Below are 16306 nucleotides of genomic sequence, written 5' to 3'. Positions count from 1 at the left end.
AATCTTTTATTAACACTAGAGTGAAACCGATAAACTTGAATTATGTTCTTCATGTTCTAAAATTGTCCCAAAACTTGTTGTCAGTACATCGGATCTGTTTGGATAACAACTGCTACCTAATTTTTGATGCGTTTTGCTTTTGGATTCAGGACAAGGCCACAGGGAAGATTCTCTACAAAAGGATGTGCAGTAATGGACTTTATCCCATTCCTCTTGCATCTTCTCATTCTATCCTCAGAAATATAACACAACAACCTCAAGCATATCTTGGTCAGCTAGTCCTATCTTCTACTTGGCATCATAGACTAGGTCACCCTTCAAATAAAATTGTTACATTAATGTTGCAAAAGGCTCATATCCATTGTAAATAGGTCTCTTCACCAGTCATGTGTCATAGTTGTCTACAAGGCAAGTTTTGTAAACTTCATTTTCACCACAGTGTTAATAAGTCTGTACAACCCTTTCACACCATACATAGTGACCTTTGGGGTCCTTCTCCTTTTACTTCCAAAGATGGATATAGGTATTATGTGATTTTTGTTGATGAATGTACACGGCACTGTTGGTTGTTTCCCTTAATCAATAAAAATGACTTGTTATCTGTGTTTGTTACATTCTATAACTATGTTCAAACTCAGTTCTCAAGTCATCTTCAGATTTTCCAAAGTGATAGGGGGGAGAGTATGTTAGCAAATAGTTTCAATCTTTTCTTAAAGATAAGAGTATTCTTCATCAGAAATCATGTCCCTATACTCCTGAACAAAATAGATTGGCTGAGAAAAAACATAGGCACCTTATAGAAACCACAATCACTTTATTGCAGAATGCTAAGTTACCTTCCTTTTTCTGGTCCTATGTTATCCAAACCACATCTTATTTGATTAATCAAATGCCCACATTAGTTCTTCTTGATAAGTCTCCCCTTGAAGTTCTATTTGGGGTTGTTCCACAAATTTCCCATTTGAGAATATTTGGTTGTGCCTGCTATCCCTTGTTAAAACCATATCTTAGTAACAAACTTCAACCCAAAACCATTAAATGTGTGTTTTTAGGTTATGCTTCACAATATAAAGGGTATATTTGTTATGATGTATCTGGGAACAGAACCTACATTTCTAGGCATGTTATATTTGATGAACATGATTATCCATTTCTAGCTTTATCCATGTCCAAGTCCTTTTATACACCTTCTATGATGTCTCAACCTTCATCTTCTTTACTTACTGTCACAAACACTAATGTTGTTGTTCTACAGTGTCCAGTCATTTCCAATATTGATACAACTCCTACAATTAGTCATTTTATTGAGTCTTGTCTTCCAGCATCACAACCATCTCCCCTATCATCCTCATCTTCTCCATTTGTCTCACCCTCACCTATGTCCATTACTAGTACACTTGAATCTTCTCCCTCAGTCCCTATGGTACCTGAGTCCAATGTTGAAGCAATATCCTCTGCTCATATGCATCAAGGTTCTTCATTTCAACCTGAAGTTTTACAAGTAGTTATAGAGGTTCCTCCTATGAATTTGCATCCCAGGGAACATGGAGTCAATGTTGAGACATCATAGAAGGTGTATAATCAATTTCTTATGTCAAACCAGAAGCAAAAGTGGAATAGTGAAGAAGAAGGCTTTGTTGACTACTTTACAAGAATCTGATGGTATTGATATGTCTTTGGTTGAGCCCCTTACCTACAAACTGCATTAACAGTTCCTATTTGGATGACAGCTATGACATAAGAAATTGATGCGCTTCATTCTTAGGGAACATGGAGTTTGGTATCCTTACCTGCCAATAAGAATTTAGTCGGGTGTAAGTGGATATTTAAGATTAAAAAGCATGTTGATGGCTCTATTTCTTGACATAAAGCTCGGTTAGTGGCTAAGGGCATCAGTCAAGAACCAGGTCAAGATTATGGAGAAACATTTAGTCCTGTTGTCAAGCCATCTACTGTCCGAATTGTTTTGGCTCTTGCAGCACACTTTGGTTGGAGGTTAAGGCAATTGGATGTCAAGAATGCATTTTTGCATGGAATTATCAATGAAGAAGAATATATGGCTCAACCTCTTGGATTTGTTGATCTCAATCATCCACATTTGGTCTGCAAACTTCATAAATCTTTATATGGGTTAAAACAAGCTCCCAGCGCTTGGAATGAGAGGTTTACTACATTTCTACCTACACTGGGATTCAAACATACATATTCTGATTCTTCCTTATTTGTGAAACAAGTGCATTCTGAGATTGTTATCCTATTGTTGTACGTTGATGACGTTATCATTACTGGCAGTGCATCCAATGCAATTCAGGATGTTATTCACTTTCTCATAGTTGAGTTTGAGATCAAAGACTTAGGTGATCTGCATTATTTTCTGGGGATTCAAATTTCCAAAACCAACACTGGGTTATTTCTGTCTCAGACCAAATATAATCAGGATTTGTTACTCAAGACAGAAATGAATGACTCCAAATCTTGTGATACTCCATGTCTTCCCTATAACAGATTGCTTAAGGATGATGGTCAGCCGTTTGGCAATCCTACTTTGTATAAAAGCATTGTGGGGGCATTGCAGTACCTTACTTTCACCAAGCCTGATATTGCATTCTCTGTGCATCAGGTCTACCAGTTTATGCAGAATCTAATGGTTGCTCATTTCATAGCTGTGAAGCACATACTCAGGTGCTTAAAGGGAACATTGCACTTGGGAATCAATTATCATCGAGGTGATTTGAATTTAACAGCATTCAGTGATGCTGATTGGGCAGGGGACCTAAATGATCGACAATCCACTACTAGGTTCGTTGTCTTTCTTGGATCAAATCATGTTTCTTGGTCTTCTAAGAAACAGCAAACTGTTTCCAGGTCCTCTACTGAGGCAGAATATCGTGCTTTGTCTACTAATGTTGCAGAACTCGATTGGATCAAACAATTACTTGTGTTTCTGCATGTTCCTATATCTCAAGCTCCAGTATTGTTTTGTGACAATCTGTCAGCTATTGCTATTTCATTTAATCCAGTTCAGCATCAAAGGACAAAGCATATTGAAATCGATGTGCATTTTGTTAGGGAACGAGTGGCAACACAGCAGCTCTTTGTTCAGTTTGTTTCTTCCAGAAAACAGTTTGCAGATATCTTGACCAAGGGATTGAGTGCTCCTTTATTTCGAACACATTGTGACAATCTCATGCTTAGCTTATCCAAGCAAGAGATTGCGGGGGGATGTTAGAGTATGAGTTAGTGAGTGTAGGATTGTTACACTTGTCACAATATTAGGAGTTGTGGGATGATTAGGTAGTTAAGTCTATTGTGTATAAATAGTGATGTACATTGCATTACTTACCGATCAAGGTAAATCATATTCAACTTCTTTCTTCTCTCTCTCTCTCTCTCTCTCTCTCTCTCTCTCTCTCTCTCTAAAATTGTTCTTCGTAGATCACAGATCTTTCATTGATATTGGTTAACAATAATGACCCAAGTTGCAAATCAAAGTTTGTTGGCTTAAAGTTTGCTATACAGAAAGATGGTCAAAGGCATAAACTTTTAAGTGATTATAGTAGGTGACCAAAAAGTTGGTTAAAGCTTAGATTCATTAATTAATAAGATCAGCATACAAATGGACTTCCAACATAATTTGTTCTCTCTCCAATATGGAGAAGATTACATATGGACTAAAAGCAACAGACTCACCTAGCTACTTTGCCTCCATCAAGCTTAAACAAAAGTGATTAGATCAATCCCAACTTGGGATGTTCCCTCCCTCTTGTTCAAACACTGTAGATCTCTCCACTACTTAATTCCTACTAGAGCTACCCAAAATTTATTAACTAATTATTATAATATCCTTCAACTTCTCCTTGGGAGAATTTCATTAGATTTAGAAACCTTTTTTTGTTGCTATGGATATAATTAATAATATTATTTTTCCCTAGATATTCATGTCCAAAGTGGATCCCACAATGAGCCTAGAGTGGTGGAATCATCAAGGAAGCCTAAGTTGGTCTGGTTGCCGCCGTGAGGAATGTTGGTGATGAAGTTGTGATCAAGTGATTGTGGAGGAGATCCTTGCTCGGAATTAGGTTGTGACATTTCCATGCAAATCAGAGTCACAAGGTTGGCTTGTTGGCATTGCATGTTGACAACCTCAGCCTGTGCCTTTGCTAGTTGTGCTTGCAGCTCATTCACTTGCTTCTGTAGGTGGCAGATTGCTCCTGCACACCCATAAACTGGGTCTCTAATTCTTGCACTTGCCTCATAAACCATGCTGCTCACTGCATCAGCTCTTTGAGATTCTGGAAGTTCCTGTAAAAAAAAGTGCATGTTACATTTACTGATATATGTCTACAATTAAAAATGGGGTCTCAACAAAATTAACTAAATATTTTTTTTCTCAACTCTCTTGTACGAGATGAGGTTCCGAATAATGTTGGAAAACACATGACCCACTTCATAAAGAAAATCTTGTACAAAAGCAGCCGAATCACGTATACTATCCGATTGCTTTCACAAAACCACAACCCCTTTATCTATTTGGAATATGCTAAAGATTCCCTACACCTCAAAACTTTAAAACAACATTGAGATATATATTTGATTAGATGTTAATTGTGAAGTTTTTCTTCCTTCTCATGTTGTTATCAACATAATTTAGACAGGGAATGCTTAGGGAGACTAAATTTGTAAACTAAATGATGTGATTGTTGATTATTGAATTATTACTTAGCGTTGATTAATGTGCTTATTTTGTATTAGTGACGCATTATTTGATTTAAAATTTTGGTCTCTCTAGATTACCCTTTAGTCAGACTACTTGAGCTCCCTGATAAAGTAGTATCAGGCCAGAGAATATGAAATGAAATTTCCTACCACTTTGGTACGTCTGCGTATTTATTTCTAGTGTCTACGTGTGTGTGTGAACAACCCCTATACTTTTCAAATATGGATGCAAACATAATAGTATTCCATGGAACAATGTTGCCCTTAATTTACACATTTCACATGCGAAATATTTGTTGCAAATACCACACAGTCTAGACATGTTTATGTTTTTGTATCAGACTAGCTCTGTGAATATAAATTACACATTTAGATAAGAATAATTGTATCTTTCAAATTCACATTCGGACAATTAGACGATAATTTGACAAGAGAATACTTTCGTATATGAAATATTTCAAATCCCAAAGTTTTAGACCTACTTTGACTAGTTCTCTTGTTTTGTCCATGAGGAAGAAAATTACCTGCAATAACTTGATGATATTGCTTGCCCCAAAGACACGATGAGCTATAGTAAACTTGGCTGGCTCAGATGGAGGAAAGTAAGGAGCCAAAATACATTTGTCTGCACATCTTCTCCTCAAGATCTTGCATGCAGCACAAGGACTTACAACAACTGGTGGACTTGGAGTCGGAGTTAGAGTTGGAGGAGACGATGGTGAAGAAGAAGGAGGAGATTGAGACATAGTTGATGAAGTGGTTGTGTAATTTGTGTTCATTGTTTCTGTACTGCACTCCATTGCAGCTAAAGCTTTGAGCCTTGTTTTGGACTTGGTATATGTTTAGAGAGAGAGAGAGAGAGAGAGAGAGAGAGAGGGAGGTGGGGTTTGTTTAAAGCGCAAAGTGAGGTTATAAATAGGGCAGATGAAGCTGGATGAGGTGTCATATGACGTCAGCTGTTGAATATTATTATGTATTTAATTAGGCTGCGGCATCTGCTGCCAATATAATGACAGAATTATATATTTAATTTCTAATTAAGCCGTTTGGTTTGTGTGATTACTTTTTTTACTTTTGGATTATTTGGAGAAAAAACTTTTTTGCAAAGTTTGAAAATCTCAATCGTCTGTGAAAACCCAGTTCACTGGAACAAGTTCAAGTTTAAAAATCAAAATTAGCCAAATATAAACAATTCAATAATCTCCAATACTGTCCTTCAAACTTAGTATTTTAAGATGCAAATCACTAAATTGATCTTGTATTTGTTTGCATGTACACACAAAATTTTCTTTAGTGCTAAAATTGTTTAGTAATTATGTTAATCAAAATTTAATTAATTTTTTGTTAGTTAAGATATTGGGAGGTTGGGTTTAGTCAAATGGTTACAGTATAAATTAAGAATTAATACAGAATGAAAACCATGTCAACAAAACTAGGAAAAAAAAAAAAAAAAAAAAGACACTTCCTATTTCTAAAGCCACCTCTCGGACTAGGAATTCCCTCTCTTCTTACTGACGGCCCTTGTTCACATGCAACTTTTCTTCCAAACTAGCTAGTGTTTCTAGAATTTTAGCTTTAATATCTCATTTCCTTTACCTGGTTGAGCGATTAAGGAACACGTAAGAGGCGGGGAACGCACTTTAAACTCAGACGTCATAGAACAAATTCTCACAGACACAAAAGTTTTGAAATTTATTATTAAGACAATATAGTTTGTGGACGAATGTACATATTTAATGTCTAAGATTGATGGTCACCTCCGATGAAATGATTTTATCATGAGCTTTGATTTCTCATGTTTTACTTGCATGAATAGATGGTCAACGATTAAGGAACAAATATGAGACGCGGGATGGACTTTAAACTAAACGCGATTCAAAACTTCACAGATGTAAAAGCATTAGAATTTACTTAGACTTGTAGTCTGTAGAGGGCAATATATATTCAAGGTCTAAATTGAGGGCTTCTCTCCGGTGGAAGCTCGGATTTTCTCCTTAGCCAAAATAGTCTCACAGGAAATTTTGAATTAGTTTTTTATCTCTGCAAATTCTTTGATTATTGCCTACTTTTGTTTAACTTTCTAATGGGAAAACTTGGTCCTTCCCTTTCTCTCCCTCCCATCTTCTTGGACTTCAGTCGTATATAGTACTGTTATTTCAAACAAAATTTTACACCACACAAAAAAGTCATATTTACTTTAAGAGTCACTAACAGTTTTTATTTTTTATTTTTTTAACCAATATGTATTCATCCTATTTTCTAAGGGAAAAGGTTTAAGTGAGCACCGATCTTTTAAATATTTCTCACTGTAATACACTTCTCTTAACAATTTACTCTCATGATTCTATCATGTGATGATATGAATTTCACAGCTAAAAACTATATATATATATATAAGTGTGTGTGTGTGTGTGTGAGAAAGAGGGAACAAGGGTATTACAAAACCTATAGCTTTTCCTTTCTTGTCTAACATTATTCTATCATGTGACGATATGACTTTCATAGTTAAAATATATATATGAGAAAGACGGAACAAGAGTATTACAAAACCTACAACTTTTTGTTTCTTGTCTAACATTATTCTATCATGTGACGATATGATTTTCATAGCTAAAAATTATATATAGATATATAGATATATATATATATATATAGATATATATATATATATATATATATAAAAGAAAGAGGGAACAATGGTATTACAAACCTACAGCTTTTCCTTTCTTGTCTACCATATATATGAAATTACAAATTGTGGTTAGCCAAAACCCATATCGAGATGGTCAACACTTGAAACAAACTATCATTTAGCCTTTTGCCAGGGTGACATGTGGCAGAGATTGAGATAAACGAGTTAAAAAGTAGATCAGTTTTTTTGGTGAGTGATTGTGCCTGCTGAATACGCTGAGATAGTGCTAGCTTTCTACCTCTCTAACCACCGCCTAATCACCTACTCATTTCATTGAGAACAACCCAAGAATCCCGATGTAGCTAAAATTTGAAAGCATTCTGTGTGTTTTTCTTGGATAATGCCATCAATACCAATCTTTTACCCGATCACAGTAAAGATTCTTGTTCAATCAAGCAAAAATAGGAAACTTTTTTGCGTAAATGCATGTAAAATTTCAGTCTCGCGTAAATTTTATAAGAGTAAGAGAAGTAATCACTAATATAATCAGTATATGAAGCAGTGAAGCTACATTGCAATCAACTTATCCCAAATAACTTTTTTGTTTTTAGTCAATTGAGCGAAGATGCATTTTAAATTTCAATAAAGGAGGGGTAAAATGTTTGATAAAATGTCCCTTTAAGAGAGGCGTTACGAGAAAAATTGCTCATCTTCTGTTTTTCATAATTTTCTTTGTCACGACTTTCTATATAAACAAACAATTCCTTTCTCTGTCACTATGTAGTACAAAGAGACTTATACGTGTCTGGGTGTATAAAGTTTCGAAGAATAAAGTTTCGAAGAAATGAATAAGAGATAGGGTGGGGTATGGTTGGTAGGGAGCCGGTCAGCTCGTTATAAGCATGAGGTGGGAAAAACTGGAAACTCTGGTAATCTAAAGTCTTAAGCTGCCATTGACGATTGTAATGTCTTCATCTAAGATATAAAAATATTTATTTTAACATAGATATTTCCTTAACCAAATAATTAAAGTTATTTTTTTGGTTCTTAATTAATTAATATTTAAGTGACTGATGAGTTTGCCGCCACTTCTTAAACTTCTACTTTGCAGTGGAAGCAGTTGGACTTGTGTTTTTTTTCATCCATCTCCATCTCCACCTCACCCCACTAACCCTAGTTTATTTTTTTTCTCTTAAAGAATCTTATGCGTGTGGACCTTAACATACTTTTATAGTTTGCTAGCTACCTGCATTGCCACAGAAAGTCCGGATGAAAATAACGAGTTCATATTGCATAGCAAGCTGGCTAATAACCCCATGCAAACTGTAAGCATAAGCAGTTTCGAATTTTCCTCCCATAAATTTATGAAACAATGAATTCATCATTGATCATTGCCAAATGGTTTTCTTTTGTTAAGATAATGCATGCATGCTACTAATAACTTTGTCAACTGTTTGAGAGGAGTTGAAGGATATCATTTTGATTGCCATAATCTTAAGAATGAAACAAGTATTGTGTGTATCTGGTACAACGTGTAACAAGCTGATATATTGTATGGAAATCACAAGAAACATAATTTAAATATTAGGGATAGAGGTTGGATTTAAAATAACAAAAAACTTACTATAAAAGTATTAAAAGTCCATCAAAACCCTGACTTTTTAAAATCCTTTAAACCCAATGAAATCTTGAATACACTTGGATTTTTGTAGACTCACAAAAAGTCATAACTGAATACCACAAGATTTTCAGAGACTTTTTAGAAGTCATAAAAAGTCTTTATTTAATACAGGGGTGACTTTTATTGATTCCTTAAAAGTCTATATTGAATAAACCTGAATTTCATAGTCAAGCAAAATCCATCGAGCTTCATATACAATGCACCCTCTAAGACTTGTGTTTTCTTATACATTTCGTGGAAACCAAAATTTTACTAAACTGAGCAAAAATATGACAGAGGACCATGAGAAAACAACTTCAAACTCAATATGCATGAATTTGTGCTACAATTGGACTCTATGCACATACATGCATGTTAGGAAAGGAAACAACTTCGAACAATCCTTTTGCAAAAACCTAACCAAAATGTATGAATGTGTGTTTCACGAAGATGTGGAGATTAGATACATGCATGTTATCAAAGGAAAGTTATATATAGAAAGCCATGCATCTCTGTTTTTTGTACTCACAAATTAATTTGATAAGGTATGCATAATATCGAAGGAAAGTCATATATAGAAAGCCATTTGCTTTTTTCCCTTACAAATTAATTTGATATGGTATTGATGCTAATTTTCAATAAAATCTACAAAAGGGGTCATAGATCGAGTGCTTGTCCCATCAAATTATCATTTGAAAGAATTGAAAAGTGTCCAACTTAATTAGCAATTTTTTTTCAATAGTATGTCACATTGAATGAGTGAGGATGTGAAGGTAAAAGAGTCTCATATTGGTGAAATGAGAAAACTTGCAAGGGCTTATAAGAGGTTAGGCTACTCCCTATATAGCCAATTGGTTTTATGGTGAAACCTCAATTTTTCATGGTATTAGAGCAGATAGTCCCACATGTGAAGCCCAACCACCACACGCGCTCCACGTTAACCCATTTGTGTTGCCTATGTGCTAGACTTGAAAATTGGCCACATGTGAGGGGGCGTGGTGAGAATGAGTCCCACATTGATGGGAAGAGAGGCCTTGTAAGGGTTTATGAGTAAGTTTGGCTACTCCCATATTTTCAATTGGTTTTATGGTGAAACCGCAACTTTCTTCATGGTGTAAGAGTAGGTTGTCCCACGTGTGAAGCCTAACGGCCACATGCACTCCAAGTCACCTTGTTGTGTTGTCCACGTGTTAGTCTTCAAAGTTGCCACATGTAAGGGGCGTGTTGGGAATGGATCCCACATTAATGAGAGGAGGGACCTTGCATGTCCATGTGCTTATAAGTAGTTGGGCTACTCCTCATATTGACAATTGGCTTATGGTGGAATCTTAACTTTCTTCACCCACATTTGTTAAAGGAGAAACCTAGCAAGGACTTATAAGAGGTTGGACTACTCCCCATATTATGCCAATTGGTTTTATGATGGAACCTCAATTTTTTTCAGAGTGATACGGAAAAAGGAATGGCGAATATTGAAAGATTTAATAGATACAGATATCAATCTAACGGCTAAAACACTTGCATTACGTAGCAATAAAGTCGCACCCCTTAATTAGAGTTTAGAAACAGTGGATTATTGCCAAGGGGAATTGTCCTCATCATCCATTACACTAGTCATGGTGGTCGTAAGAAGAATCTCCTAGGTGCACCAGTGCTATACGGCATTGGTACTTTGAGCATTCAATTAAACCTCATTTTCTTAGCTCTTTTTATACATTCAAAAATAATTAAGTTGATTTTATTAGGTTGCATACTTCATAATTAAATGCAATTTCAAAGTGAACACTTTAATGATTTTGTGGTTCCTTGACATCATCCGACGACCCAGATTAATTTCATCCATGGACATTCCATAACTAGGGTTTGCATGGTTAGGTTGCCGTGCTCTTGAAGGTAGGGCACCCAAATATACTCATTGCATTTACGCCATGTGTACAGCACAAGTTTAGACCATGACCACAATATTCTCGAGAGTTGACCAAAAATAGTCTTAAATTTTCAGTTGAGAGACAAACCAAAGTTGTAACCCTCATTAATATGCATAGGCTGCCACTGGAAGATCGACTGAGTTCAAATTCTGAAGTACAATCAGTCGCACACTTAAAAATACAAATACAAATGATTATATTGCATTGCCTACCATTTCACAGAATGATGGATGGGAACACGTGGCACCCATTATCCACCCTCATGAGACATTGAATTTGTGATATGGGCCATGCATAGGGTATAGGCATTACTGTACCTCACAAACTTAGGACGAGTAAGACTCTTTTTCCTTTAAATTTTATTTTCCTTCGGTTCTCTCTTATTTAAACAGTCACAATTAAATCATATTAACATTTTATGTTGAATTCTTTATAGAAAAAGAATGAAAAAGAAGAAAATGAGAAAGAAAGAGACTGAAGGGGAGAAAATCCTACTACAATTTGGAGGTACCATTCAGTCGGTTCAAATCGGTAATATAGCCACGACTAAAACAAAAATAATATTTTGTCCTCCATTGCTTCGAGCTCTCTCAAAACCTCGATCTTGATCCGGACTTCCTATGTTCAATCTTTTACAACTTAGGTTGCGAAGTCATTTACTATCAGTTTATAGCTTGTCCTGTATGACAAGTACACAATGATTGTTTTGGAATGTCAATAACATCTCCCTAGAATAATACTCCAAATGTATTATCGATCATGTAAATATGTAACTCAAACTTAGAGTTTAAACATATAACATGTCACATATTTGGTACCAAATTATTATACTTACCCTTGACGAAAAATGAAAACTAAAAAGTCTTGTTTAAATGGGTGAAGGTTGTCAGTGTTCTAGAGCTTTGAGAACAATAGGAGACTTCTAAGTCCATATGTTATCCATAGAAATATTCATTCGGTTTCAAAAGATCAAGGCCCACGCGGTTTTAGCATGAAACTATTAAGGTCTTTGATAGAACTAAAAGTAGAACCAGTTGGCAGTTCCCACTCAGACCGCTAAGAGCAATTGACCTCCAATTAAGCTAGCTCTTTCTTTCTTAATTCTCTCTATCAATGACTTGTTCAAGCAGCCAAATTAGCGGACATAACACGGTAATTTGTCTCGTTTTCCACTGAATTACGCAAATGGATTACAAGCAATAAACACGAAAGCAATCATTTTATTGTTGAAATAGAATACTAGATTGATGTAGTGATAACTGATGAGATTGTAGAAAAAGCGTTAGCGGCCTACTACTGGTCACACTGATAGTATTTTTTGCATTCATGTGGTACAGTTGCTAGAAGTTTTATCACAAAAGATATCGGTGTAACTAGAAGGAAAATATGTTGTTCAACGTGTGATTTTTGTATTCATCATGTGGCTCATGAGAAATGTTTATGGCCTCATTTGATTTTAGTGATTAGATTTGAATAGATTATTCTCTAAATTCAAGATATAATAATATTGAAGGTAGAAAATAATGATTTTTTTTCTCTTATTATAAGGGGATTTGAAGAGGATTAGACATGAAATAAACTTCTCACTTCTAATCCTACCATTTCATGGAGGATTGAAAACTTGAAATGTATAAATTTTCTTCTTGACTAATCCGTCTCGTACGTCCAAGTTAACCATAATTTTTTCATTTCTTCATGATACCTTCAAAATAGTGACTTTTTCATTCCAACCTAATCCTCCATTCTAAATAAAGTCGATTTTTGTCTCCTTTATCATGTGACTAGAGAAGATTTTCACGTAACCCATGAAAGTCGTGTGTGAGAGAAACATAAACACATGATTGCATATAACATGTGATCTAGCAGTTTTTCCCGTAGCTCATTGGAAGCAGAGACTTGATAACCAGATGACCATATATACTTATCACATGTAGGACTAAGTTGATATAGGGTCGAATATGTTGGCATCACATGCAGGCCTAATGGCTGCTCATCCTAAATTGGATAACGTTGAGAGCCGAAGGATTTTTTGGAAAAATTCAAGCGTAACCAGAAAATTTATATAAAACAACAATAGTATTTGGATTTTGGACCTAACCTTATCATGACTTGACTCTAATATTAGAGATTTTATTTATTTATTTGTTTATTTATTATTGTTATTATTATTTAACAACGGGAGGGGGGAATTGGAATTCGAATGTTTTTTAATGATAGATTTAGAAGCACAACTATACTGAAAGCTTTTGTTTTGAACTTTTACTAATAGATAAGAGCTCATTTGAAAGTGTTTTTGGTGAAAATATTTTTGGAATCAATCATTAGTAAAATGCAAGTAAATCCTAAAAAATCACGTGAAGTGCTTCCCGAAAGAAACACATAACTAGTGATTCCTGCAGAAAGCACTTAAAGTGCATTTGGAATCCAAAAATATTTTCTCTAAAAAAGCTTCCAGTTATTACAAAAGTAAATCCAAACCAGCCCTAAAATTTATTAAACCATTTTCCTAGACTTTTGCCCTAGTGCCGATTAGTTCCGGAAGCTTTTGTTTTGGGCAATTATATTTCTCTATGTTTCATTTGAATTTTCGTTAATATTGTCACATTTCAAGAAATGTAAACTATCAAATAAAAATAACATTAAATGATCAACATTTGAACTTTTTGGGGCAAAACGTTGAATTGAACGTGGGTAAAAACGAAGATAGGGGGATATTCATCATTTACATTAGTTCGGGGAAAAATGGTCTGAATAAAAATTTAAGGAAGTAACTCTCAATGATATAATTTCAGGGTAGAAATCAACAATATACTTTATATTGTATATGTTATAATAAATAATTGACCAAAAACATATATGTTGTGAAGAATAGGTTATCGTACTCAAAATTCAGAGAGAAAATTGGAGCCATTGGTCCATGGAGTTTGCCACAATTAGGGTTTTATTAATTTTTATATTATCTAAACTAACTATTAAAAAACAAATTTTGTCAACAAAAAATAGATGAAAAGATCAAATTAACCCTGTCAACAAAACTAAAGAAATATAACCAATTAAAATTTATGGCAAGTATATATGGTAAGTTAAACACAATAATTTTACTATTTTTTTTCTCAAAGCCAAAGAGTCAAATTAGTTGCCTACAAGTTCTCTCCCCCGTTTTACTTCCAAATAAAATAAACTTTTGATAACGAAATAGTTATCCAAAAACAATCACTAAAGAACCTCTTCAGCTACGAAAAATCCTTTAAAGGTCATCACCAAAAAGTTCTAGTGGCCATTTTATAATTTCTCTCTTTGTAATTTTTTTTTTTAATTTAATGAGCACATGTATAGCATGTGTACAATTGTTTTTTTTTTTTTTTGTCAAACGATAGATTTGTTTTATTAAATGCTAGATTAGGGAACCAATAGAGTTTGAACCCATGTTGTGATGCAAGTGTAACATTCATCTCCATCACTGTAATAGAAGGCCACCAACACATAAAAAATTTCAATCGATATGATTATTCACCTTAACTGCACAAGATCTTTTTCTTTAATTGGAATAATGTTATTCATATTACATGTTTCATACGAAGTAATTTATGAGTCATTATAACTTCACCTCCTCAATTGGGTTTTATCGTTTATAACCAAAATTTGACTACCCAATTCATACCATAGGATAGGGGGTGTGAAGCTATAGAAACAAAAAGGCTACTTACAAGCACATCGAACCATTAGTGCTCGATAAGGCAACCGTTAGGTTTTGTAATAAATATCAGTTTTTACAAAAAAAATTCAATTATAGCAGAAAACTCAACTGAATAGACTTATATGCCCTCTAAATTAAATTCTAATTACTATTTAGAACCCAAAACCATTTCAAAGTTTTTGCACGGTTATTCAATGAGGAATGGGGATGGAAAAGGTTGGGAACCAGTTGTAGGCGTATAGAACAAGTCGTGAATACATGGTCAGCTGCGACATTGAAAAAATCAAAACTTTTTTCATATGAATTACTTTTTTATGGAGTCGATTAAAAAGTGTATATGCTCCATGCTAAGATCGAATTTATAAGCTCATTTTCTTGGGAGAAAATAAACAATCACTAAGATCAAACTTCATCATTCTTCGTCATTGCCATTAAAACCCTAATACTAAAATACCAGTTAATTGTTCACAAAAATATGCAAAAATTTTGTTCTATGAAATTATCATTATGACTAGGCCTGGCAAACAGGTCGTGTCAGTCGTGTTCGTGTCGTTTTCGTGTAACACATGTTATCTTAACAGGTCGTGTCGTGTCGCACCTGTTATCTTAACGGGTCCTTAACAAGTTGGGTCACTTTACCCTAAAGTGACCCGACCCGTTATGACCCGTTAAGAAAAATATTTTTTTTCTTCTTAAATTTGCACATACCACACATTGTCACATAAATATTACTTCAAAACATTAAAACACATTTGTCGTTTAAGTACTACATCTACACTCGAAAATAAGAGCCTCATAAAAAATACATCCATACACTACTAATATATTACAAATATTAAATGTGCAAGGATATGCAAAATGAAAGCGTTTTTGTTTTAAAGGTTGTGAAGCCTTTCTTAAAAGTTTAGACTTTGCCAATGGAACTCCATGCTTAATGAAAGTGACCCACTAGTGTGTTTATTCGTACTTTCATTAAGTATAACATAAGATTTTGTGGTATCCACTAGTGTAAATATTTTAAATTGAAGATCGAATTCATTCATTGTATTCATAAAGGGTCAAGGAGTGTAGTTGTAAAAAATCATCAAAATCGGAGTTAAAATAACCGTTAAATTGTGATTTTTCGTTTATAACCGTCGAAAAGTTTTGTCCCGTTACTTAATCTTTAAATGTTTGTTTTTTACAATTTTTGGCATATGCGATCTCGAAGGATATACAAACAAGTGACGGTTAGATCGTTGAAACTAGTTTCGTAGAATGCATATCCCATCAAAACAATAGATTCACTAACATTTAAGAGTTTATTCTTACTTTTATTAAGTATAACATAAGATTTTGTGGTATCCACTAGTGTAAATATTTTAAATTGAAGATCGAATTCATTCATTGTATTCATATAGGATCAAGGAGTGTAGCTGTAAAAAATCATCAAAATCGGAGTTAAATAACAGTTAAATCGTGATTTTTCGTTTATAACCGTCGAAAAGTTTTGTCTCGTTACTTGATCTCTGAATGTTTGTTTTTTGCAATTTTTGGCATATGCAATCTCGAAGTATATACAAACATGTTTGACGGTTGGATCGTTGAAACTAGTTTCGTAGAATGTGTATCCCATCAAAACAATAGATTCACTAACACTAAGAGTTTATTCATACTTTCATCAAGTATAACAT

General features: G+C 34.3%; 1 protein-coding gene across 1 annotated transcript; it reads right to left on the bottom strand.

Annotated features, from left to right (window-relative positions):
* Positions 1-3572: 3572 nt before the first annotated feature.
* Positions 3573-5590, bottom strand: LOC126615123 (LOB domain-containing protein 1-like). The gene is made up of 2 exons (XM_050282876.1): positions 5241-5590; positions 3573-4302 (listed from the first exon to the last, which is right to left on the bottom strand). The coding sequence occupies exons 1-2, from the start codon at positions 5514-5516 to the stop codon at positions 3937-3939; spliced, it is 642 nt and encodes a 213-aa protein (XP_050138833.1). The 5' UTR covers positions 5517-5590; the 3' UTR covers positions 3573-3936.
* Between the last annotated feature and the right edge of the window lie 10716 nt (positions 5591-16306).

This window comes from Malus sylvestris, chromosome 3 (assembly GCF_916048215.2).
Source record: "Malus sylvestris chromosome 3, drMalSylv7.2, whole genome shotgun sequence".
In the NCBI taxonomy this organism is placed as follows: Eukaryota; Viridiplantae; Streptophyta; class Magnoliopsida; order Rosales; family Rosaceae; genus Malus; species Malus sylvestris.
This window is presented reverse-complemented; position numbering and strand designations above follow the sequence as displayed.

What these genes read in the sequence shown, in the direction of transcription:
- LOC126615123 (XM_050282876.1), bottom strand. Translation starts at nt 5,516, where the DNA reads ATGGAGTGCAGTACAGAAACAATGAACACAAATTACACAACCACTTCA. An exon ending in ATATCATCAAGTTATTGCAG is followed by an intron (nt 4,303 to 5,240) that starts GTAATTTTCTTC and finishes TTTTTTTTACAG; the next exon opens with GAACTTCCAGAATCTCAAAG.